The sequence below is a fragment of the Brienomyrus brachyistius genome, chromosome 17 (assembly GCF_023856365.1).
Source record: "Brienomyrus brachyistius isolate T26 chromosome 17, BBRACH_0.4, whole genome shotgun sequence".
In the NCBI taxonomy this organism is placed as follows: Eukaryota; Metazoa; Chordata; class Actinopteri; order Osteoglossiformes; family Mormyridae; genus Brienomyrus; species Brienomyrus brachyistius.
Window position 1 is genome coordinate 14,004,005 of NC_064549.1, and position 26,202 is coordinate 14,030,206.

The 26,202-nt window shown below is 41.6% G+C and overlaps 1 protein-coding gene across 1 annotated transcript in view; it reads left to right on the top strand.

Moving 5' to 3' along the window:
• Positions 1–5,558: 5,558 nt before the first annotated feature.
• Positions 5,559–26,202, top strand: part of LOC125712341 (glutamate receptor ionotropic, kainate 1-like) — a 49,550-nt gene continuing 28,906 nt past the window's right edge. The window contains exon 1 of the mRNA XM_048982282.1: positions 5,559–6,595. Coding sequence (XP_048838239.1) covers positions 6,511–6,595 — 85 coding nt within the window. The 5' untranslated portion in view covers positions 5,559–6,510. The remainder of the gene's footprint in view (positions 6,596–26,202) is intronic.

A 26,202-nucleotide genomic window follows, 5' to 3' on the forward strand; every position in this document is an offset into this window, starting at 1 on the left:
ATACTTTGTACCCAAAACGTTCAGCAACGCTGCTTCTTTTTATATAAACGTCATCAATATCTGCTGCATCAGCTATTTAATCAGGTTAAAATATTAAAGTTTCAAACGCTGCTACCAGCCAGGATTGGACCGATACTATCGGTTCAGCACATCCCTAACATGAACCACCCGACAATCAAGGCAACTCTCTCTACATGGCTCTGGTTGCTGGTACAATTGAAACTGTAATTTAAACAATCATTTAAATAACAATTTAAATGATTTATTTTAATAATCCTTTAAATGACAATGTATAATTAAAATAATCATTTAAATGACATATTTATGAATAATCATTTTAATGATTGTTCAAATTATAATTTATTTTTATTTTTACCAGGAGTAAATGAGATGGTGTAACACACAACGGCATGTTAAGCTAAACCTGATTTAGTTAAACCAGTGTCAAACTACTGTTAAACTAGTTTTAAACTAGTTTTACTACAAGTTACTAGAACTTGGCCAAAACAAAAAGCACTGAATAATATTTCATTACGTGTGTGGAGTTTGCATGTTCTCCCCATGTCGTCGTGGGGTTTCCTCCGGGTACTCCGGTTTCCCCCCACAGTCCAAAAACATGCTGAGGCTAATTGGAGTTGCCCGTAAATTGCCCGTAGGTGTGCATGTGTGAGTGAATGGTGTGTGAGTGTGCCCTGCGATGGGCTGGGCCCCATCCTGGGTTGTTCCCTGCCTCGTGCCCATTGCTTCCGGGATAGGCTCCCCACGACCCAGTAGGATAAGCGGTTTGGAAAATGGATGGATGTTACAAAATGCCCTCCAGAGCCCTTTGTTGTTGAAATTCAAATTTCCCAATTTTGAGGTGATTTTGGATCTGGTGTAGAATTCCAGGGGTACATATTTATCCATATAATTATTTTGGTGAAGTGGCAATAAGATCCATAAATGATCAGATTAAACTTAGTAATAATATTAAATGGAATTACCCTGTTCATGCTTCTAATCATCTTTCTTCTCTTTGCTGTCATTAAGTGCCATCGCTTCAATTATGGGGTGATCTGTCTCAAAATTTGACCACTTTTTGTGGGCTTTTCACCCCTACAATGTGCCTGCAAAGTTTGAAAACAATCCCTTAATTACATACTTTTAGAGTTACTGCTTCACAAGGCCAAGTGTCCTCTATAGCTGCCGTCTCCTTCCTTTGCTGCCACACATTGTCGTTGTTTCCTTTTTGGGGCAATTTGTTTGAAAATGAAGCCAGTTTTCCTCTTGAGGCTACCCGTGCTGAGACAGTAATAAGATCCATCAAATAGTTTTTGACGCAGATCTCATGTACAAGATCAAATGTCATCTGCATCCAGCCTTCCCTTTGCTGCTACTAGGCAAAGTTACTTCCGATTTGAGGCAGGCTGTCTGAAAATGTTATCACTGCCAGGTCAGTATCCATATTGAAAAACATCAGTGAAATAATTGAGTTTTAACAGGATCAAGTGTCCGTTTTTTTTTTTTGCTATCACTATATACTTGCTATTCATATACTGATGTCATATAATAGGGCAACACATCAAATTGGTTATCAGAAGACCAAACTTTGATGAACTCCCCCCCCCCACGCCCCAGTGATGCAGGAAGTAGTGTGAGAGTAACAATCCAGTTTTTCTAGATACATCACTGACAGAAACATACCGTATGTCACCCCTTTCTTACTGGCCAACTAGGCAAGAGTTGGATGTTGCTTCCATACCAAACAGCCTGCACCAGCCCTCAGGACTCTTTCCTCCATTTGGAGAATGTACCAAGTTTCTCTGCTCAGGACACTGCAGCAGCTCGGTGACCTACAGAAACCCCACCATCCCCGTTCCCAGTGACACACAGAGGATTGCGGTAACCAGGGCTGCATACCTCAGCATTCTGAAGGATTCTGAAATGATTTCATGGCATTTTCCATTCCCAGGACCTGGACTTGTCTTGCGCTGCAGTTTCTGGTGACTGCCCTCTTGCTGTCTGGGGCTCCGGAATGCTGTCTTTGGCTGTGGGATGGTTCACGGCGTGTTGGAGATTATTGCCCTCTGCCTGGGGTTAATTGGTCTGATCGGGGTGTCTGTCATCTTGAGGCTACCCGTGCTGAAGGTGACAGCTTCCATCAGGGCCAGTGGCTGCTACTGACAGGCTAACATCCGGCTGTAGTGCCTTGAGCGAGGCCCTTAACCTGCAGTTGCTTCGTCCTGGTTATGACGTTAATCTACATCCAGCCCGATAAGGATGTCTTCCAACTTACAGAGAAAAACTTGGGGCTTGGTGGCAGGATTGGCGCTCCAGTCGCCAGAAAAAAAACCGTGTATCGCCCGCCGCATGGCTGCACTCAGGTTCTCATCCCTGAGGTGGTTTGTTGTGTGGTGGGTGTGGCAACACACTGTAATCGGTGCATGCTCCTTACCTCCTCCTCTTCCATCTCCTTGACGGGCCACGTCATCATCCAGGACTTCTACAGCCCGCTGCTGATGGATGCACAGAGCCGTGAGCTGAGGAATGCGCTAGGTGACCAGCGGCTTCTTACTGGCCTCCAGGCTCGCCTGCCTTCATATGATGTTGATATCTGACTCGCTTAGCGTTTCCCACCCACAAGCCCTCAGGCTGATCGCATTTCAGTGCTCCCTACACATTCTCACTTTGACCTCCTATCAGCCCGTCATCCTGTGCCTCCAGCATCCTGCCAGACACTGTCTTAGGCCCATCTCCTGCGGAATGGATATCCCTGCATAATGCCAGTCGGATACACGCCGACCCTACTTCCGTGTGGGCAGGCTTTGGGGTGGAAGTAGCCTTTTGGGCAGAAAGCTGTGGTATACAGGACCCAGTCGACCCACAGTGTCAGCTCGCTGAATCTCTTTGCAGCTTTCTACAGGAGATCTCCCCAGAATCATCCATGCCTTTTTACTGTGAGCACCCATAGACCTAATCTTCTGGTGTTTTTAAATGATCGTTTGTTTGTTCAGCTTCTCCCTTTGATAACTGAAGAATATGTAGGAACCGAAATAAGACACCATATTTAACTGGCATAGCCATGTGGAAGGTTGTATTGTGCAACTGAATATATAATTTTGTGCAAATAAACACTGCATTGAAATAAGCCTACATTTTTTTATTTTAATGTATTGATTAATTATCTCTGCTTTAAATAACTGAACTGCAAACTGTGAGTATGGTTTGTTATTATTGTACACAGAGTCAGACTGTTTCCTGCACAGTGCACGGCTGTGCCTTTTGAATTATAATGACGCTGTGCAGAGAGAGAAAGAGAGAGTGAGCGAGGGAGAGAGAACATCTCTCTTAGGTCAGTGGAAGAAAGCGATGTCAGCAGTATTCCTCGAATTTTTGCAGGACGATGGAACGGTCACTTTACAATATGCCTGTTTCATCTGGTGTGTGGGTGTTTGTGTGGAAATCTGGAAGTCCTAGATGTTTGGATTTTTAGATTTTCCTTGCTTAACTCTGCATAATTTGATAAATATCGTATTATTTTATTTTTAACACTAAATATAAATTATCCTCATATCATTTTCAGTGTGAGATCGCATAAGACCGAATCCTGTCTCTGAAGTCTCTGAATGCCGAGTGTTGTGCTGCGACATGGCATGGGCGGAGAAGAGTGACAATCAACTGGCAGCTCCAAGAACACAAGGGGTTTAGTTCAAAATAAGACACACTACAAACCAAAAGGATCACAGGAATAAACAGAACTAAAGAACTAAGAACACGGCAACCAAGACTAGGTGAAAAAACAAAAAACCACAAATACACTGCAACAAACATTTCTGAATACCAACATGCAACTATAATGAACCGTCAAAAAACCAACCCAGAATAGGCACTTAAATACATACGGCTAATAAGACATGATGCAGGACAGGTGAGAAGTGTGACCAGTTAACCAATCAAAAAGACACAGGGAAAAGAAATAACTGGTGTGGTATATTACAGTTAACAGCACTAGAGACTAGGGAAAATTCCCAGACACCAAGGGTTAACTAAAACACGGAAAACTGAGCAAACGAGGCACAAGTAGCGAGACAAGGAACTAACTGAAATACAGAAAAACCAAAAACAGGAAAGGACTGATATCCAATAACAAACACTAGTGAAAACTAAAAAAGGAGAACAAGTGAGGTTTCTGGGCAGTGTCGAACTGGTAACTGGAGAATTTACCAGTGTGAGCCACACACTCAACTCAGTGAGCTATGCAGCAGACCAGGGAACTGGAAGAACACACTCGAGGTAAGGGACTACAAGATGGAGGAGGGAACAGCATGGCTAGTCACATGCTGGTCAAAACGGAAATATGTAGGATTGGGTTAGATGGGTGCCGACCAGGGGCGCAGCTAAGGATTTTGGGCCCCATGAAAAGAATCTTGACAGGGCCCCCAACACAGTTTATTGGGGGCTTCTCTGGCCCCCCTCTCAGTCATGGGCCCGGAGAATTGTCATCATTTACCCCCCCATTTACAGCGCCCCTGGTGCCGACCCTGAGAGCCGAGACACAAACACACATCGACAACAATGTAGAGCACATTTGTGAAGTGTATTTGCAAGACGGTAACAAGGAGACAGCAGTAATTCCGGAGAACCGGTCTAGATGTTTTTTGTTTTTTTTTGCAAAGGCTACCAGATTTTAGGCTGAAGGGAACAGACATTAAATGCTTTATTGCACAGAAACAGGTGGCGCTAGACGCAGGAATTCATCCAGTGTGTAAGAAAAAGACGAAATGATTTTGACACATACAGCTCCCCACTTGGTAGTTTAATGGCTGTGAAAACAAAAACCTCTGTGCGTGACGGTTTCTTCACCTGCTGCAGCGCCGTTAATTAATCAACTTGCAGAGAGTCACTCCGGCCTCATGTTCATTTTAGGGCCATTCCAGCAGATGGCACTAATAAACAAGTAGTTAAAGTAGTTAAAATGTAATTTCAGTGCCTGATCTAAGACCTGATTTGCTCCTTTTTCTGTAGCTAATTCAAATATTCGTTTTCAAATATGCCTATAGGCCTATTTTGACATCGAAACGAACAACAGCAATAATACTTTTCTTTTACATTTTGATTTTATTTAGCAGTCGCCCTTTTCCCAAGCGACGTGCACATTTCGGGATTGAGGGTCTTGCTCAGGGGTCCTGCGGGCAGGGGCGCTGCTAAGGATTTTGGGCCCCATGAAAAGAATCTTGACAGGGCCCCCAACACAGTTTATTGGGGGCTTCTCTGGGCCCCCTCTCAGTCATGGGCCCCGAGAATCGTCATCGTTTACCCCCCCTTTACAGCGCCCCTGCCTGCGGGAAAATCACTCTGCCGACCGCGGTGATTTTACCATCGAAGGCGGGCACCGCCTCCAGAGCCACCATCATAATAGGCCTAGTTATAATAATAAAATCATCGTTGAAAAGTTTGCCAATGTCACGCTTCTTGCAACATAGCACTTTAAATCGTTTTGATCACAAACAAATCGGTATAGGTATTTGTAAGTATTATATAGTAGCTGGGCTATTTCGTAATCTCGTTTACCCCTCAGGCCCACACTGGACAGCACTGCATGGACAGCACTGCATGTATAGCACTGGATTTTTCAACAAGTGTCCATTCAGCCAAACGCAAAACCTCAGCGTCTGACCTGGCTCCGGTAACCCTGTCTTTTGCATTTTCTATAAAAGCGTAAAAGTGCTTTTTCCGTTGGGACATTGTGATATTCTACTAATATTATACAAGTCAGTTTTAGCGGCTTTAAATCGTGTTCAGGTTTATTAAGGGATAAGAAATACAGTCGCGTAAACTGAATAACGTATATATTATCTTCTCTGGACATAAATTAATCAATGGACATACATTAAAGTGATTTTATTTATTTGAAGCTTTCTTTGTCTTACTGAAGGTGAAGTATTTGGGAATTGAACCGAATCAAAAATAATTTACAGTGAACAGCTAGTTACACGGAAACATGTATTTTGTGAATAGGCCAGCTGCTTTTATTTCCCATTCAGCCGGAGAAGATGAAACTGTGAGCGCCGCTTAATCTCAGGCAGCGGCGCCGCTTACAGATCCGCGCTTCCGTCAGGATTCCGGCAAAGGTTCGATCGTTTCTCGGCGAAACAAAGCGGAAAAGTTATTGGTGGCAGATGCGGCCAGATTTTTAAGATCATCTTTGGAATGAAACAGCCCCGTTCTTTAAATGAGAACCGCTCTTAACGGAGCGCACAAACCCAGTGCCAGGGGTCCGATACCAACCGCCGATCTACGGTGAAATGAAAGGATACCGGTATTACCGGGACGGACCCGCAGCACGGATGGGCTAAAACTGATGAGAGAGCCGGACTCGTCCGGACCTTGACGACAGAAGGACCATCTAATGCGACAGGTTCGGCTCGGATGCGAATGTCTCTGCGCTCACGGAAAGGAGTGCTGAGAGATTAACAGAAGGGATTAAGAGAAACCAATGTCAGCGTTAAACCTCTTTCCCCGACGTGGACCATGGAGAAAAGAATGGGCTTTTTACTTCCGCTGCTTTACTTTATGGCAGAGTTTTATGTGAGTTCGCAGCAAGTCCTTAGAATCGGTAAGTAACAAGTATCATGCAGTTTTATATGTATGATATTAAACGTTTTTAATTTTGCTTATGGTTTGGAGTGAAATTCTGCTTTTTCGGGATGTTGCCTTTCCTTAAGTGTGTTTTGGCAAATCTAGAAACGTTCTTCGTTTTTACAGTTATTTTGGGTTTTATTTAGATACGAATTGCCTTTTTTATTCTTCACGATCTCTCCGGCCACTTAATATGAATAACATTGACTGTGAGACGTGTCGATATACATATTGAGTGAATTTCCCCCCTAATGGTTAGTAAAAGTAAATAAATGTCCACGTTATTATATACTCTATTCAGTCCAAGTCGTACTTTTGTAGATAACTGTAGTTCAACCTCTGTACTCATATCACTGCTTGTTTTAGAGTGCAGCATCTGCCGAAAAGCAAACCAGCGAATGCGAAGCATTTAACTGCGATGGGTCCGATAGTTTTCCTTCTCACACATACGCTCGTATTATTTCAACCCACCAGCTTAATGTAGTAGACCTATTCTGAAAACGTAGGTTAAGAGAGGAACGTTGTTTTTTCTATATTTTCCTCAATTAATTTAGTTTAAAGAATCCCCACAAGATGAAAAGCAATCCACCTTCTGCGAAATAAAAGAAATCCTTGTTACCTGTTCTCATTTAAGACAGAAACGAGTGCTAGCTCAGTCACAGCCCAAATACTGTGGCTTGCTTTTTTAATTTTTCGAAAAAAAAAAATAAAACAATGGCTTTGAAATTAAACAAACGTATGTAATCTTTAAATAATTTTTTATATAAATGTTATCTGATCTCTTATGCAATCTTTTCAATGAATCGCGCGCGCGCGCGCGTGTGTGTGTGTGGTTGAGTGAAATAGAGGATATTCCATATTAGAGAATGGACAATTATAGGTTAAGTGCGACTCTCTGATGACACTCACAGTGGAACTGCTGAGTGGAAAGTCAGCCCTGTCCCTCAGTGAGCCCACACCTCCCACCTTAAACCAGTTTCCCATCTGTAGGTGTTTAACATTTTGTAGATGGTGGAGATTATTCAAAGTATTATGAACAAAGTCATATTATGTAGAAAGATCATGCTTCTTGTTGATGAGCAAAGCTTGTTTATTAAAGACAGGTCCACGTTTACACATTATCAGACAGGCTCTGATATAACTCTGTAACTAATGCTAGAAAGAGTTCAATATCTCCTCTCTGCTTCCAGTGTTATGGTCTGCCCTGAATATTGTTAGTCTTACAGAATTAGCTGTGGAAGTCCAAAAATGTAATCTTTGTAGTTTTTATGGAAATTTAGTGATCCTATCGTGGAGGCGATGTGTCTTGGTTTCGGTTGGAGGGAACCTCTTCGTCCTGGATTCCTTTAAATGTTGAGCAGTAATTTCATTCTCATCCAGGCTTTATTCCTGCTGTCTTTCCAGGATCATGCTCAAGCCATGAAATTCTGCTATTTTAGCATCTATTTTGCCACCCTGGCACGGTTTCACACAGACTGTAGCTTTAGTTCCCAATTACATATTGAAATATCATCATTACCAGCATTATTATTCTGACAAATGAGCTGGGTTTGATTTTATACTCCATGTTCATTAAGTACTGGGAGAGGTGTTTGTACAACCTCTAGCAGAGTAAATTGGTTAATAAAAGCCACTCCAGAACAACGATTCCATATAATACTGCAAAATACCTCTCTATTCCAACAATATATACATCATCAAATGATGTATTTTGTCATCAAATATAATAAAGAGGCAGTTCTAAGGTTTTGGGGATATCCCCGAGCACACGTGCTGTTATTTTTTGGTGATTAGTCTTGTCACGATTTCAAACTTCCCTATATTACCAAAAATGTATTAATTCTCTATCATTTTCAATACTCAACCCAGTATTTAATGTGAAAATGAAATTTCAGTTTTGTTTGCAGTAAAAAACTTTACAACCTTTTGTAAACTCATGCCATTATATCTAAAAACTCTTTGCATTGCATTATCAGTCAAAGCGTAATAGTATTTAGTACGGTAGTAACCATTGAAATCGCACTGTAATCACGTTCAGAGATATTCACGAGCAGTAAATAATGAAACACTAAGAATTGGATGTAGCTCTGTATTAGTATTACGATGCATAATATAATAGATACTCGTATACATTACTTTTACATGCCTTATTTAGCTTCTGTCTCAAAGCACAAACACTTCTAACAACTTGCCAATTCCAAACTTATGTATCAGAATGATCAACGTTAATCAACACAACCTCGCAAGATAGTGTGGAGCTGGATAAAAATTATTTCAGACTGTTGTCCATCCATCCATCCATCCATCCATTTTCCAAACCGCTTATCCTACTGGGTCACAGGGGGTCCGGAGCCTATCCTGGAAGCAATGGGCACGAGGCAGGGAACAACCCAGGATGGGGGGCCAGCCCATCACAGGGCACACTCACACACCATTCACTCACACATGCACACCTACGGGAAATTTTGCAAGTCCAATTAGCCTCAGCATGTTTTTGGACTGTGGGGGGAAACCAGAGTACCCGGAGGAAACCCCACGACGACATGGGGAGAACATGCAAACTCCGTGCACATGTAACCCAGGCGGAGACTCGAACCTGCGTCCCAGAGGTGTGAGGCAACAGTGCTAACCACTGCACCACCATGCCGCCCCCAGACTGTTGTCTTAAAGCAGAAATGTTTAACTGACGTCACTCTGGCTGCACTTTTTATCGATTTAAACACAGTCGCTTCTGAAATTGTCATCTAACACCTCGAGTGTGAGACTACACTCAGGTCTAGGTGTGCACCTTGGTAATCTATGAGCCTCAATGGTCAGAGTGAACCGGAAGTGCAGGCTGTTGAATCGATACCATGAAAAACGAGTATTGAAGCCATTTTATATACGATAGAATCGATGCTTTCGGTGCTTTTGATACTTTTTGACAGCACTACTGGTGATATAAGGTAAAGCACTGGAAAACCAAGGGTAGACAGAGCTCTGCTGGCACATTAATTGCAGATTAGATTAAGTTAGATTAGATTAACTTCCCTGATCCCAGGGGGAAATTCCTGTGCATATTGCAGTATAGTACATACAGCATACATACACAGTGCAAGACAAGCAGTGTGCAAGGACAGTACACATAGTGTAAACAATGTAAACACTCAAGTTGAAAAGTACACAAATACCAACCTGACAAAACAGAATATTGCCAAGATAGGATGCTTCCTGGCATGTTATGGCTGGGGGTGGGAAGTGGAGCTTTGGGAGGAGATGTGTAGTGCCTGATAGCAACGGGTAAGAAGGATCTCCATAAGCAGCTGGAGCCCCAGCTGAGGGTCATTCACAGCATGGTGCTCCAGGATAGCGCCTCCTGGAGTGGATGGGCAGAACTGTTCATAATGTTGTTTAATTTTTCCAGTATCCTCTTCTCTGCCACTGTCTCGTGTGGGTTCAGGATCGGTCCCGTGCTGGAACTGGCCTCCCTGATGAGTTTGTTTATGCATTTGGTATGACCTGACCTGATGCCTCCTCCCTGATAGGCCACAGTGCAGAAAAGCACACTATCCTCTCTGGACTGATAGCACCTGATATCACTTCACTGGAAGGCCACAGTGCAGAAAAGCACACTATCCTCTCTGGACTGACAGCACATACCCAGCACCTTACCTGATACCACCTCCCTGATAGGCCACAGTGCAGAAAAGCGCACTATCCTCTCTGGACTGACAGCACATACCCAGCACCTTACTGCACACATCAAAGGATCTGAGCCTCCTTAGAAAATGGTCAGCTGTGGCCTTTCCTCTATAAAGCCATGGTGTTGTTAACCCTGCCTGCTGTTCAGGTGGCCCCCCTGGTACTTGTGCTCCTGCCTCGACTCCACTTCCTCCCCCTGGGTGGTGACTGGTGTCGGGTTGCTGCCTGCATACAGTGTTAAGGGATTTAGATTGAGTGTTTGAAAGCTGTAGAGTATCTCTTCAGGTCCAGACCCCTAATGGGGTTTCCTAGGATTGGAGCAGGTCTACATCTACATCTACGTCTTCATCAATTCAAATAGCATTTCTGGCAATGCGATTTTTGGTAACATCACAGAAAGACGACAATAGTTCATATCAAAGTGCCTCCTTGGCTGCTCCTCTACAGTATATGAAGGTGCAGATCCTCATAGGTCCAAGAGATGCCGAACGGTTTTTGTCTATATTTTATTATTGCCGGTATGTGTGTTACATCTTGATTACAAAGACTCTTTGATCCATTTCACTGTTGATCTAGAAGATTCTCCAGTCAAAGAGTTTTTTTTTTCATATAATTAATTGTTAATTAAGTGATTTGGTGGTGAAATTTTACAAATGCATGGAATGTGTGAGGTGCCCCTGAGGAAAGGTTTGGGAATTGAAGCAGTGTTCATCTCGTCATCGAACAAGACTTCAACTTTTTGGAGAACAGAAGAAATTAATGTCAGTTTTTTGTGTTACTGTTAATTTGCCTATTAATTTCCTAATGTTGATTTGTGATTTATTTTTCCGAGCAAATATACACTAACTACCCAGATAAAAAGCCTTAAGCATTTTTTGACTGCCTAAGATTTTTGTACAGTACAGTATTTCTGCACAAATGGAAATATCCCAACTCTTGTAGGAGTTTATAGCGATATCATCTCATGGCAGTTCCAGATCACTCTATGAAGCCACACTCCCTGACCAATTGCAATTTTTTGATCCATTTCACGGTTGCTATAGAATATTCTCCAGTTAAACTGTTTTTTTTTTCATATACAATACTGTGGAAAAAGTCTTAGGCAGTCCAAGAAAATGATGTTTAAATGATCTTATAGATAGTAATATAGAAATAATATCTGTGTTGGCAGTTCCCAATCATTCTATGTAGCTACACTCCCTGACCAATTGCAATCTGCTCCGGTGTCGCTGAAGCTATTTAACCGGTCAAATTGGTTTTAGTCTCTGCAAGGAACTTTGACTGTGTCAGCTTACCGAGGGTTTTCCTGTCCTGCTGTCTCCTGTCCGGCTTGAATTCCCTCCTATGTGCCTTTGGTGTGAATGTCCTCCCAGGCCTGATTTCCTGTGACTGTGTGTGCACCTGATCCCTTTCTCCATGTTTGGGGTTGTAACGGTCTCCATGCATCTGCCTGAGTGATTGCCTTTCCCTCCTCTCCTCAGGACAGACCTCACAGCTTAGTGATTTTAGTTCAGTTTGGATTCGTGTTATCTGTCCATCTGGGACCCCTGTTCCCAATCGGTATCCTTTATGGGTAACAACAGGGACATTTTAGGATGCTGACAAGAAGCAGAAACTGATGTCTGTGAATATAGCTGGTTACATAACAATGCCGCTTAACCTCCCTTCTTCTGGAGTACGAGTCAGTGCCTCTGTTGCCCCAGATCAATGTCTGCCTTGTGAAGACATTTTCCCAATAATATGCCACATCTCGATATGGTGAATGAATCTGGCTGGATCTCTTCTCACTGGGAAAGCTAGCAGGTCTTATGACCATAACAAAATATACGTCTTTCTGCTCAGAAATATGAAATTATTATATTCCTTCTTCTTGCAATACTTCTGTAGACAAATCAACAAAAGTCTCTCCTATGGGAGATATCCTACAATCCTGTTGTGTTGACACATGCGGACAGTGTGATTACTATAGTGAACTGACTGCTGGTGCTCATATTCTCATATTTTAGAATATACCTCAATAAAATGTAAATATTTCAATGTAATTTATTCAAATAAACTACCAACTTACAAATTTTTATTTAATTAGGCTTATCTAAAATTTTGTATAAATGTAACATACGTTAACTCTGAATAGCCTATTTAACACTCTGTGACTCACTTCTGCTCATGTCATCATCTCCTTGCTCCCAATCTTTGGGAAAGTTGGGAGGTGGCGCTGTGGAGGTAATTCCATCAGCCGATAGATAAGGAGCCCCTTACTGTGAGTCACTCAGTACAGTATATGTACGTGCACACTAAGACAATTGAATTATTGTGTTAGTCCGACTAAAACTGGACTTTTAAAGTACATGTAAACATGTCAGTGCGACTGAAATCATACTAAATCAAAATTCTCAAAGTCGGACTAAGACTCCCAAATAATGTGATTGGAAGCTGATTTACTCCTGCATGTAAACGTTCAATCAGACTGAAGCTGACCTAGGTGCTCTGTACAAGGTTGGGCTGTTGTTGGTGGACAAATGGGAATGTAGGATGTTGGGAGCAGAAATTGTATCAGTGATACCAGCCTCTGTATTGGATTGAACTGGATGAAAAACACAGTCTGAGGTGCTGCCCATCACTATCAAAAACGGTGAAGCTAATATAAGACATCGAGGACGTGACTAAAGCTGCATACAGCCTGCAGACAGACGCTATGGATTTGGATGGAGTCATGAGTGTTCAAGTCCAAGTCAAGACCAACTGAAAATTCACCCTATTGTGTGACAAGACCGAGTCCTTTCATATGTGGACCGGACTCTGGACTCGAGTACTATGACTCCGATTTGCATTAAAATTATTTTTATGTGATATGAATTTTTTTTTTTTTGTGAAGCTTTGCTTCACTTGTTTCAAAGAAACTGCCAGTTTGGATTCTACTTTTTCTGATTTCCTTCTACAGCAGAAGAAATATCTCAGGAACAGGATTGCTTTTTATCTTGTTCATTTTGCACAGAAAAAGTGCAAAAAGAGCTACAAGGAGACTCCTTTAAAACACTGGATTTGTAATGAGAAATGCCATAAGTTGCACTAGGTGGGAAAACTCAGAAACAGCACCCAGTCACACTAATGTCTCTCAAGAGAAGAGCTGGCAAAAAGCTAAATCTAAGTGCAATATACCCAATTAAGTTAAATTCGGTTCAATTCAGTTTTATTTGTATAGCACATTTTCACATGCATTGCCACAAACCACTCTACATTATCCCTGTCTAAAGCTCCCAGTGAGCAAGCCAAAGGCGACAGTGGCAAGGAAGAACTTCCTAGAAGGAAGAAACCTTGGGGAAAAAAGTCTCAAAGGGATGCCGATCTTCCAGGGGGTGAAAGAGGAAGTCAGATGAACAAGATGGCAAAATCCTATTCTACACAGTCAAAACTTTAAAATTTGATTTTAAGCAGGGTGGGTTGGGCAGGTGATGGCACACAGGTTCCTGGTGCAGATTCTGACAGCAGAATGAATAGTGGAACAGTAGCAGGGCAGGCAGGAGAGACGTCAAAGGGAGAAAGGACGTCACAGACAGCAGGGTAGGCAGGATATCTTGATAATTTGGGGTCTGCAGGCAGCACAGCCCAGAAGGGGTGGGGGCGGAATAAAAAGTACCTGAGCCAATGTAGGGGAGACTACAGGCAGTGCAAACATTTAGGTGCAGGTAAGTGCAGTATGTGACCTCCGGCAGATATGGCTATGGCAGTGGGAAGGAGAGGCATGGGGAGTCCCTGAATGTCAGCACTCCAATTTAACAAGGGGGCGTCAAGCTAGCGTGACGGCACTGACAGTCTAGGTTATCCAAAGCCAATGGCACCGATCGCCCCCCAGCCCTGCATCTCACACTATAGGTCTACCAGGGAGTGAGCTAGAGCTAGAACTAGAGTCCCTGTAAGATAGACTAAACTGGTGTGTTTTTAGTCTAGACTTGGATATTGAGAGGGAGCCTGAATTTCGCACATCCGTTGGGAGAATTCCACAGCTGTGGAGCTCTGTAAGAGAACGCTCCGCAACCTGCTGTAATTCTACTCTACTAATAGGTAGTAATAGATATCCTGCTCCTTGAGATCAAAGTAGGCAAGGAGGGTTGTAAAACAAACCAGCAGATCTCTAAGATATTCTGGCGCAGGGCCATTCAGTGCCTTCTACGTTAATAGCAGTATTTTGTTATGAATCTGAGACTTAAATGGAAGCCAAAGAAGGGAGCACAGAACACGGCAAATGTGATCAGATTTTTTAGTTTTTGTGAGAAGTCTGGCTGCTGCGTTTTGCACCAGATGAAGCTTTTTTAAGGATACAGATGGACAACTAGAATGAAGGGCATTACGGGTGTTCAGTATGCAAGTTACAAAGGCAAGTATCGGTTTCTCTGCATCATGAAAGGAGAGCATCTTTTGAAGATTGACTATGTTACGTAGATGGTAGAACACAGTTCTAGTAATATTTCTTATGTGAGCATCAAAGCATAAATCTCAATGAACCATGAGACCAAGACCTCTGACCACCGTGTTAAGCTGAGTAGGAAGGCCACTGAGGTTGGGCTTGTCAACATTTATTTCAAACAGCCTTAGGACTTGCAGTACTTCCACTTTTTCTCTGTTTAACCTAATTTTTTTGCCTCGGTATATCTAGTAGACACTTTTCTATACCAGAGAGTTGGGGTGCATCATCTGGTTTAACATTCATATATATAGACGGTGTATTATTAGCATAACAATGGAAATCAACACCATAATTTCTAATAATGCTACCAAGTGGTAGCATGTATAAAGTGAAGAGTATTTTGCCCAGTTCCTAGGATATGCTCCAGGCTCATTGCCGTATACTGGATGAATGGTAATAGAAGATCGATCATTTATGGCACACTTACACTAGCGTGGACCGTATTTTGGTTCTCAGAAAAGAGGACACCTGGCAAGATATAAAGAGAGGTGTCTAATTCAATTCAAATCAGAAAACTTTATCTGTCCCCGAGGGGCAATTGAAGGCAGTTGAACAAAGGTCACAATGATGTAAAGTGCCAAAGCATTTACAGTATTCTGAAGATGATGTGCAGAATTGCAGTCAATCAGGTAGATGAGGACTGAATACTTATGTAAAAGGGAGGAATTGTTAGTGGGCATGGGGGGGGGGGGAGTCAAGTGCAGAATAAATGACAGGTTCCAGTGCAGGGAACTCCTTCTCTGTGTCTAAGCAACACTAATATCCACATAGAAAATATTCTGACTGTAGAAAGCAAATGTCAGCATGAAACAAAGCAGAATCCTGGACATTTCAGGCAATTTTTAGGTCCCAAAAAAGGGCAAGTAGGACTCATAGTCCCCCTACATCCTGTTAACTGCTTTCTGCATGGCTTTTGTGGTGAAATAGTTTCAGAAAGGTAACCTACTGAAAATTCCTCAACGTGACAAACACATAACAGTAATGCTGACTGATGCCATTCACACGGATGCCTGGCCTGAGGATTCTGCAGCAGCCCTGTTTCATCATGATGCAAAAGACTAATCCTGTCCATGAAGTTCCTATGTTTGCAGTTTAACTCACCATGTAACTGTCCGGGAGGACTTGTAGCAATCATGATTAAATTACAGATTCTGCATTATCACGTAATAGCTTAACATCACCCATCAGCTTTCAAATGATCGGTTTCTAGAAATTTTCTGTTTCTGGCCAATATAGCAGTTATGGCTCATTCATAAAGCTGGACGCTGGCTAATTTAAATCAAGGACGACGTTCAAAAACGAGAGTGGTTCCTGCGTAGGACTCAAATCCACATCCAGCAGGGAGACATCCTTCTTTTCAAACCAGCATGTAGGGGTGAAATGAGAAGCAGTGGTATTATATGTAATTAGCTTGTTATTGTTCTTGCTGGGAGGGGCGGTATGGTGGTGCAGTGGTTAGCACTGTTGCCTCACACTTCTGGGACCTGGGTTCAAGTCTCCGTCTGGGTTACATGTGTGCGGAGTTTGCATGTTCTCCCCATGTCGTCGTGGGGTTTCCTCTGGGTACTCAGGTTTCCCCCCACGGTCCAAAAACATGCTGAGGCTAATTGGACCTGCTAAATTGCCTATAGGTGTGCATGTGTGAGTGAATGGTGTGTGAGTGTGCCCTGCGATGGGCTGGCCCCCCATCCTGGGTTGTTCCCTGCCTCGTGCCCATTGCTTCCGGGATAGGCTCCGGACCCCCCGTGACCCAGTAGGATAAGCGGTTTGGAAAATGGATGGATGGATGGATGTTCTTGCTGGTGAAAAGAAAAGGACACTATTCAACATTCTGTGGATGGAGGGAAGTATGAAAAAAGCATAAAGTCCATGGTGAATATGTGTACACCTCTATGAGAACTTTCTATATGATTAGCGAGGATGTGGCTAACTACCTCTCACTCCAGCTTCATCTCCATTGAGCAGTAGCTCTAGCAAACAAATTGCTCAGAAACCCCAGTAATTGCTGCATTTCCATCCACCAAACTCCACAGAGCTTTCGTTCTTCACATAAGGGAAAAGGTGCCAATAATGGTTCATCCTCACGACACATCTGTTGATTGCAAGCTTCTGTGAAGTGATTACCCCCTGCCGGCTTTAACACCTGTTTTAGTGGTCCGTCAAAGTGCATCTTGGTAACTGTGGCAGCACGTGCCTGACAAACGTAGAGGTCTGGCTTTATGTGCTCAATTTCCAGCATAGATGATAACCACCCAATGCAAAGTGCAATGAAGAAGCTGATCCAGAGAGAGGTTTGGCACGGTTGAAAAAAGATGACATTTGCAATGTACAATGAAACTGCAGGACACAGTTTAGAGAGACACTTTCACCGCTGAGTTGCTGGAGCGTCGAGCCAAAGAGAAATAAAGTGATGGCCAAACTATTCTCTGAAATTTCCATTTACACTATATTTAAAATAGATTTTTTTTCGCAAAAAAAATACAAGGAGTTTTAATTCAATCTGGCAACAGTTTGTGTTTTGGTTTTAATGCATGAAGAAGAGAAGCATGATACTCTTGTTCAGACATTTTGTCCACTGAGATGTTCCACGCACAAACTTTACAGGGATGTATTTCCTAAAAGAACCCAGAAAAGGTGGAGCACCTGAGTCATTTTTAGACTTTGACTGAAATGTCTTTGAGTCATGCTCTAAAATACCAATTGCATTTAGTTTCAAGGCGCCAACACGAAGGTGTCTGTTTTTTTATACACTGATTAAATCAGTCAGCTCAGTCCCAGAAAGACATTGTTTTCCTAAGTCATTTCCACATGTAAACAATGAATGATGTGCCTTTTATTTTCAATCTGTTGCATCAGGTCTTCTGTTTGCTTGTGAAAGTGTGCTGATCTTAGTGTTAGCCTTAGCTCTGATGCCATATCATTATATTTAAGAAGCCCATCGCTTGCATGGATATTGCCGTCATTTATTATGAAAAGGAAATATTATTTTCCAACAAAATTTTAACTCCAGGTATTAAAGAACTAAAATCACAATTGTGAAAACTGAGGTCCTTTTACAGATTTTGGTTTTAACAATGGGAGGGTTCTTATTCATCTAGAACCCACCCCTGGAAGCAAGGCGCACAACAGGGTACGGTACTCCAGTCCTTCACAGGAGGATCCATCAGATCATCTGATGAACATGTTTTTGGACGGTATGAGAAACTTGTGGTATGCAATGTATACATTTCGGTCTAAAATAGATGGTTAGATTTCTCGCTACCTTTTCACATATCTCTCTTCTAATTGGTTGATTAATATATTCTTATTTATTTAGGATTTCATACCCAGAAGTATGTTAATCAGTGAAATCAAATTTTAAGCGCATTTACATGCATATACTTTTTAAAGGTGTTTTCAAAAGGGAATCATATAAAATACATAAAATAAAAGAGACTAAGGAGTACAAATAAAGATGCAAAGCACATGTCCCAAATGCAGCGACGTTAGCGTGATGTACCTGGGTATTTTGGGTCCATTATTATAGATTATACAGCTGATATTTGGGGTCACACGAAGCCTAAGTCCTACCTGCTTTCTGAAACATTCAGTTCCACGGGTCCTCAGCCCAAAATCTATCTTATTAATCTGCGCCACCCGAATGCTCTGGTTCTCAAGAGTCACTCTGTGCGATCGACGTGTCCCAGCCACGGAAGGAAGCAGCTGCTGGGTGAGTCACCTCAAACCACGTCTGTCAAAAGCGTGGCAAGTCTTCTGTTTTTGTTGCTCAGAAAGAGAGAGCTGTTGTCAGAGAAACCCCAAAACCTCAGGATTTATTTGGATAGAACAGAAAATAATTAAGGCTATTGATATAGCATGGCCGTCTTCTTTAGCTAAAAATGAACCATGTAATGAATTTATTTCAGCAGAGTGGAAAATAATTAAGGACAGTGGCAGCTGTGACAATGAAATGCTCAAGATTAGAGCTGAAAAAACTATATGCGGTTCAGAGCAAATTACAAATATAAGTATTAATCAAGCTCAGGAATATTAACTCAAAAGAGATATGGCATCATTAATAAATCATCATGGATATTATGTCTGACAGGAAGCACTTTACACAGCACAACATGAAACAGATGAAAACTTCAGATATTAAAAAAATCAACCAATAAAAATGTGATAATTAAATGCCAGCAAAAAAAAATAAATCACTGTTTGTTCACAGTATCTGCTGATTGGCCTGTCTACCTAATAATTTCTTGTTATTGTTCTATATTGTACTATATTGTTAGTGTGTAATCGAATCATTACATACCCGGCTGAATTGTACTGTAATTTGCTTTGAATGAATGATTATTACTTGGGCATTAACTGTGCTTAGAACAAAATTGGGAGTTTGATTGGGTGAAAGTTTTTTATCAATTTGTTCTGAGTGGCGAATCAAGTTTTCTTCTTTGGAACTATGGTGGGAAATCAGTACACTGGGCTTTGGATATATGTCATTTGGATATATGGTATAAATATAATAATACTGTACCTCTTGATCATTTAAAGAGGAATGAAGGTAACTACAGACTAAGAAAGGTGCAACCTTTTCTTTGCTGGGAACGCATCGTGCCCGTGGTTTACGTGGGATTTATAGTATTGCAGGAGCAGTCGGCTGCCTAAGATCCCATTTGTAGCCGCGGCCCAGCTTGTAGTGTGTTCGAACAAAGGATCATTGTCTCGAAATCACTATGCAATGGCAATGCTGACCCAAGGTCTCCAGGAAGAGTTTTCTGACAGCTCAAGGGTAGGCAGTCTTAAGAAAATGAGAACAAACTCCCAACCAAAGGCATTCGCACATCCATTAAACTGATTTACCTAACAGATTGAGCGCAACGCGACATCTGGCGCCCCACAATGCTCTCTTTAATGCGTCTGACTGAATATGCAACACTCCGGGTGCATTTTAAAGTGAGGGAGGGCTTCTCCATGTTGCTATTTCGGAATTATGACAGCTATGTACATGTGAGTTCAGCCCAAGCTACAATGTCCATATGTAAAAAACCGTCCAGGTAACACACAGCAGTCAGAGTATTGGTGTCAAATTATTTGACGCGACGGCCGGGGCAGGACTTAATCACTGACAAATGAAAGTATGAACTGTTAATGCAAAAAGCTGGCATAGTTCATAGGGATTCCGGATAATCAAATTACGTCCATCTATCTTATCCAATATAGGCTTGCAACAGGCCTGGAGTCTCTCCCAGAAGCACAGGACACCAGGCAGGGAAGCACGGGTTGTGATGCCACTATGTTGTAATTTATTTTAAATATTGTCGCCCATTGTATAATTAGACTGCTTACCTCGCTCTCTTTGTAGTTAAAAGCTTTTGGAATGTTTTCTCCAGCCAGATTAACACTTTAAGCTGGATTTACATGCTTTTTGACAGTTAGATAGCAGATACTGTTTTGCATTTTTGTACCATGGGGATAAAAAAAAAAAATGCAGCATTAAAATGTAAATGTCCCAACAGCTGCTCACAGGGGCTTGATAACTATAATTAGGAACGAAGCATAAAATCCTGTCTTTGAGTGACTTGGCAGGATGTACAAGGGCTCCTCAGTCCGAGCCTGAGGCTGGGCAGCGGAGCTGAAAAAGAAGGTCGTTCACTGTCATGGCCTGGGGGTGGGGCTTCCCCTCCCAGTCTGTGGCTCGTCTTCGCCCCTTGGATCCAGTCACAATTTCAGTAGCACTTCCACAAAGATTGTTTTCATGGAAATGGACGGTATCGACTTCTGCCTTGCGGCCTTGCCGTTCCGGGATTTGTCGTTTATGAACAGGTGTAGACTCCGGACGCGAGAAAAAACTGTAGATTTTTATATCTAAAAACATCACAGAAGCAAGAGTTAAATGAAGAACTCAGACAGTTAATGACCAAGCAGATTCTATGGTTTTAGCTAATGTTGATGGCAGTATGATGTCGTTTCTACTTTATTTTATGTACAACAGGAAGGAACTTGGCAGTTTGCGACTCCATTTTTAAAATTTCCTGGTGGTTTATTTATTGTGAGCATCTGATCAGTGTCTCTAGAACAATAAAAATTGCTGCAGCTGTATATATCATATCCGTGGTTTACATATTACAAAGTCCAGATGGAAATATTTTCAGGATTCAGTCGCATGGTGATTTCAGAATCTTCATCTGAATTTCTGCATCTCACACATAGCCTTGGGGCGATGGTGGCGCAGGAGGTAGTGCTATCGTTCAGAGGGTTGCAGGTTCGAGCCCTGGTTTCTCCTGACCCCATCGAAGTGTCCTTGAGCGAGACACTGAACCCCAAATTGCTCCCGGTGTGCAGGTTGGCGCCTTGCATGGCAGCCTCCGCCACCGGTGTGTGGATGAGTGTGGATGGCTGAATACGAGGCATGAATTGTAAAGTGCTTTGAGTGCTCATAGGAGTAGAAATTCACTATATAAATGCAATCCATTTACCGTTTTGTTAGAGTCACTCTTCAAGGGCAGTGCCAATCAGAGCCATTTCTTCAGGGGGTCGTTCCGTCACCCTCTTAAGAATTTCCCCTTCACACTTGCAATGGGCTAAACCACAGTATCGCTACATCTCTGCAGTGATGCTGTAATCCTGTTAGTGTCCTGGGAAAAACTAGAGATGGTTCCTGTTGCATTTTCAGGCATTTTTGTCATCTCGTCGGTGTGGTTTCCCAGGAGCATTCAGACCACTCCTGCTTCAGGAGAACAGCTAACAATTGCAGATTTATTATACATGTAGAAACATCGGCACCCTTTTCTGTTTTTTTTTAGGCAATGCCTGACTGCCTGTAATTCCAGAACCTCACTCACAGGAACTTTCATCTCATTGACCTAGAACCTTACAGGATACTCCGCCACTGTGGTATACTGGAAGAGGATATGGATGCCTTGATTAAAACTGCTAAGTAATCGCTACCACCCAGTCTTTTACTGGACAATGTGGCGGCTGTCTGCTGTTTATATGGATGACTGACTAGCAGTCAGGCTTTGACTTTGACAGTCTTTACTCATGCAGTCTTCTCCAGGATTAGGTGACATGTGCCAGGAATCCTACTTAAATGTCCTGAGCTGCCTTAATGATGAGCGCTAAGAGTTCCCATTGTAACAGCTGGCACACAGCTGGCTTCTGATAAGGGCTCTTGGGGCTCTGTGTCACTATTGGACATTCATGGCTGTAAGGGTTGAATGACAGGCCCATCTGTCCCCTGTAGTCATGGTCCGCTGTCAAAGGTTGTGGCTTTTGCCTCTGCAAAGCAATGAGCTCTTGCGGTGTCGGCCTTTGAGACTTCAGGCATTTTCAGATTATTTTTCTGGCATGTGGCTCAGCAGGTTAGGTTTCTGTGCCCCTATTCAGAAGGTCGTTGGTTCAAATCCCAGGGCAGAGTAATTTCAGTGTTGGGCCCTTGAGAAAAGCCCTAAACTCCCTGCTGTTCCAAGATCAGTCTAACCCTGATTTCTCAACAATGTATGTTGCTTTGGATAAAAGTACCTGCTAAGTAAATAAAATGTAAGTTGCCTATTTTTTTTTCATTTGTTTTTCAAAAAGCTTTGATTGTTCCTATATGATTCTTAAATGCAAATAGTATAATTTCTTAGTTTTGAGTATTGAATTATGCATCCCTCCATCTTCTAACAGATTTTCCTAGTCAGACTAGAGGGCAATGTGAGACACCATGCTAATAAATTATGTACAGTAGTGTCTCCGTATCTGCAGGTAATATGTTCCAAGGCCTACCACGGATGGCCAAAACCGCAGAAAAAAGTGAACCATCCGTGGACTCCAACGTGTTTTTGTGTTCATACCTGCTGTAAATTTTAATTGATAAATTTCACCTAGTAAGACATTACCAACATTTAAATATAGTAATAATAAAGTAAATTGTACATGATTATAAAGCACAGTACAGTACTGTTCTCTGTCTCGAATGAAAGGGATTCTGATGTTTTATCCTAATTCTCAAGAGATGACAGAGAAATGGCAAATCTTAACATATTAAGGGGTGGTGGAGTAATGAAAATGGTGCTTTTTATACTCCTTAAAGGACGAAGGGACAATGAAGCATCATATTGTTAAACATTGGACAATGAAAAATATTGTATAATGTACCTATACCTAACCTGCGATCCTGGATTGGTGGATTTCACATTATTACAACCTGTACTCGCTTGGTGCATGGCTTGTAACTTATGGTCTGTTTGTTTCTGGAATTATCCAATTTTTTTTCAGACCATGGTAAACCACAGATAGCTAAACCCGTGGTTACTGAAATTGCAGGGGGTCCCACTCTACATTCTCAGTCTGCCCTCATTATAATAAATGGGTCTCTCTCAGTTTTAATGGATTTTTATTATATTTTTAAACAGAAAAAACATCCAGACTTTTAATGTACAGTTACCAGCTCCATTAGGTGTATCATACCAATAAAAACCACTGATTGTCTAGTGAGAGAAAAGATTTATATTTTAAAGGACAAAATACAAACCCCTTTTATAAAAAGTGGTGATATATTGTTAGTAAAAACTACCACTGCCACAATTCCGTCAATGAACTGCAGTGTGATACAATCTTTTGTGTTACAAATGCCTCCTCAGAGACACCCTCCAATTTATAAGACAAATTTGGGGCAAGTAAATTACCTCCATGTGCATCATTTGTTGCGCTACACCTAATAGATGAGAGTAGGTGAAAACTATGAGTTAACAGGTGATCTTTGAGGAAGTAATGATTGGTCCTATACAGTGTTTACACCTAGATGAAAACGTAGATATCAGCATTATTTACATAGGAATCAATGCTAAATGTGTGTGCTGTCTGGTTGGTATTGTTGGGGGTAAGGATGTGACCTTCTGACCCAAAGTCTGTTGCTTTGAGCCCAACTGTAGAATCAATAAGAAAAATGTTCATTCTTGATTGCAATATTCAGTTATATGTATATATAGTTAAGCTGTGTAAAATTCAGAGGTGGATAGTTCAAGTCCAGAAAGTAAAAATCCAGACCAAGATTTTGTTTCAATCAGCCAAGTGAGTATAAAGTCACAGTCACAGGGTACTCGGCTGAATTTTACACTGTTTAACTGTATAGACAAATTCAAAACTATCATTGAAATAATTAGATGTTTAGAGTATAAGACATTAAGGTACAGACTCTACTCACGAACGAGATACGTTCCAAGCGGCTGTTCGCAACTTGAAATGTTCGTAAGTCGTTATTCAACATCATTTTAAGGGTATACGCAAGTACTAACTACTAGGATGCTGGGAGTACGCACACTACGCTGCTGCTCGGCGGGAGTAGTGGCTAGAAGTTGTGTTGGGCAGAACTGGAGTACAGGAAAAAACAATGATGTTGCAGACAAGCAACAGGAGCCCAGTGAAGACAATTTGGACTTACCGTCCTCTTTGTTCGTATGCCTGAAAGTGCGTAAGTTGAACGTTCGTAAGTAGAGGAGCATCTGTAATATGCTTCAAAACTTTCTCAGGGACAAATGCTTGATAAATTTACTCAAAGGTATTGAGTTTTCAGTAATTTTGCCTGATTAGTACAGGATCAAAAACTTTTGTGTTGACTGCCTCCCCTGTCATGCCGATCAATATTTACGGTAACACTTTACTCCACGGGGCACAAATACTTACTCTCGTAGTAACAATTCAGTTACTACTGAAGTGCAAATTAGGGTCATGAACAATTATAGTTGTTACTTGAGATAAAAGATGTGTCACGATTCATTAATGATAAACATGAGATCAGTATTTCACTTGTATTATTTCTCATTTGTTCTTTCAGTTGTTCTTTAGTAGTTCCTTCAGTAATTCACAGGTTTACAGAATTAAGATATAGTAACTGCTTGGGATGAAAGATGCATAATGATTCATTAATGATGAATAAATATGTGTTAATTATGACTTGTTCCTTTAGTAGTTCAGAAAGAACAGCTGTAGTAACAAATGTAGTAACTGCTTGCGACAAAACATGCATCATAATTCATTAATGATGAATTAACACGTGATTAGTATGTAACTAAGACTTATTCTACGGTTTATTAATGCATAAGTAATAGTATAACTAATTTATTTGAGCTCTATCTAGTGAAGAACTAGCATATGTACAGATGTAGCGCATTTCTTCACTGTTTTAAAAAGTTTTGTATAATCCGTACTCATGAATTGAGGCATGATCTGGATTTTGCTTGCCCTTCATTGAATGACTGGACCTGCCCTCACACTGGAATCCTACTATGTCAAAAAATGGCAATGTGGTTTTCATTTGCACTGTCCGTTGGCACGTTTGGCCGCCTGTGTTTTGATGTCAAACAGGGCATCCTTGGTTTATTTATTTGAATAGACATTGGCTTTATTATTTATTAAGATGCTGACTTTCTCTTTGTGATGATTGTGGTCCTCCCACACAATGTGTGCAGTATGCATTATACACACTCTCTGATGTGCAGTTGAGCTACTCCCGTAAGTATAATTTAGAGCATTCTCATTTCTCTGCTGCAGAAGCAATTACAGTTTAAATGCAATTCTCTGATTACGTATCCCATCCATGCATCATCACAACCACTTATCTGGTATGAGATCCCACTGAGCACAGAGCCTGTCTCAGTCTGCATAGAACAGGGGATGGAATGCCAGTCGATTGTAGGTGTCACGCCTGGACAAGGATCACAATCCACTTCAGCTTATGAACACGAGGACACCGGACTCACAGGAACAAGAGACAAAAACGGCCACAGGGGGTCTAAACAGAGGCAGGACAGCAAAAAAAAAAAAGAATTAAGAAAGACTAGAACACTGGAAAAGAACAGAGGAACTACAAAGGCTCAAAGCAGGAAAAACAGTGGGGAGCAACAAACAACAAACATGTCCTGGACCTACAACATATACACCTACAATGACTGACAGAGGAGCAGTGTAAGGTTAGGCAGATATATATAGGTGTGGGCTATTTACAATCACAAGGCACATAGGATACCAACACGAAAATACGAGGAACGCAGGACTAACAGGGCATAACTACAAAACTATATACACATGAGACTATATACACATACACTATATACACATAAGAACAAAGACACAAAATTGAACTAATGCAGAAATACATAAACACAACTTCAACTTTATTTGTATAGCACATTTAAAGCAACTATAGTTGACCAAAGTGCTTCACAGGTTAGCCAGCAAAAACAAGGAACAACAGAGACAAATGAATTCACTAAAATAAGATGAAAATAAAATAAGGTATAATAATGCTGCACTGAGATGTCTGGGCTCGACTCGAACCAAAAGCCAAGGAAAAAGTTCTAGGGCACAAAACAGAAAATATCCAACGGCTGTTAGGGATGCACGATTACTTAGTAACACATTCAGCCACATGGTGGCCCAGGGAGTAGGGGAAAACACTATCGGTGGTGGAA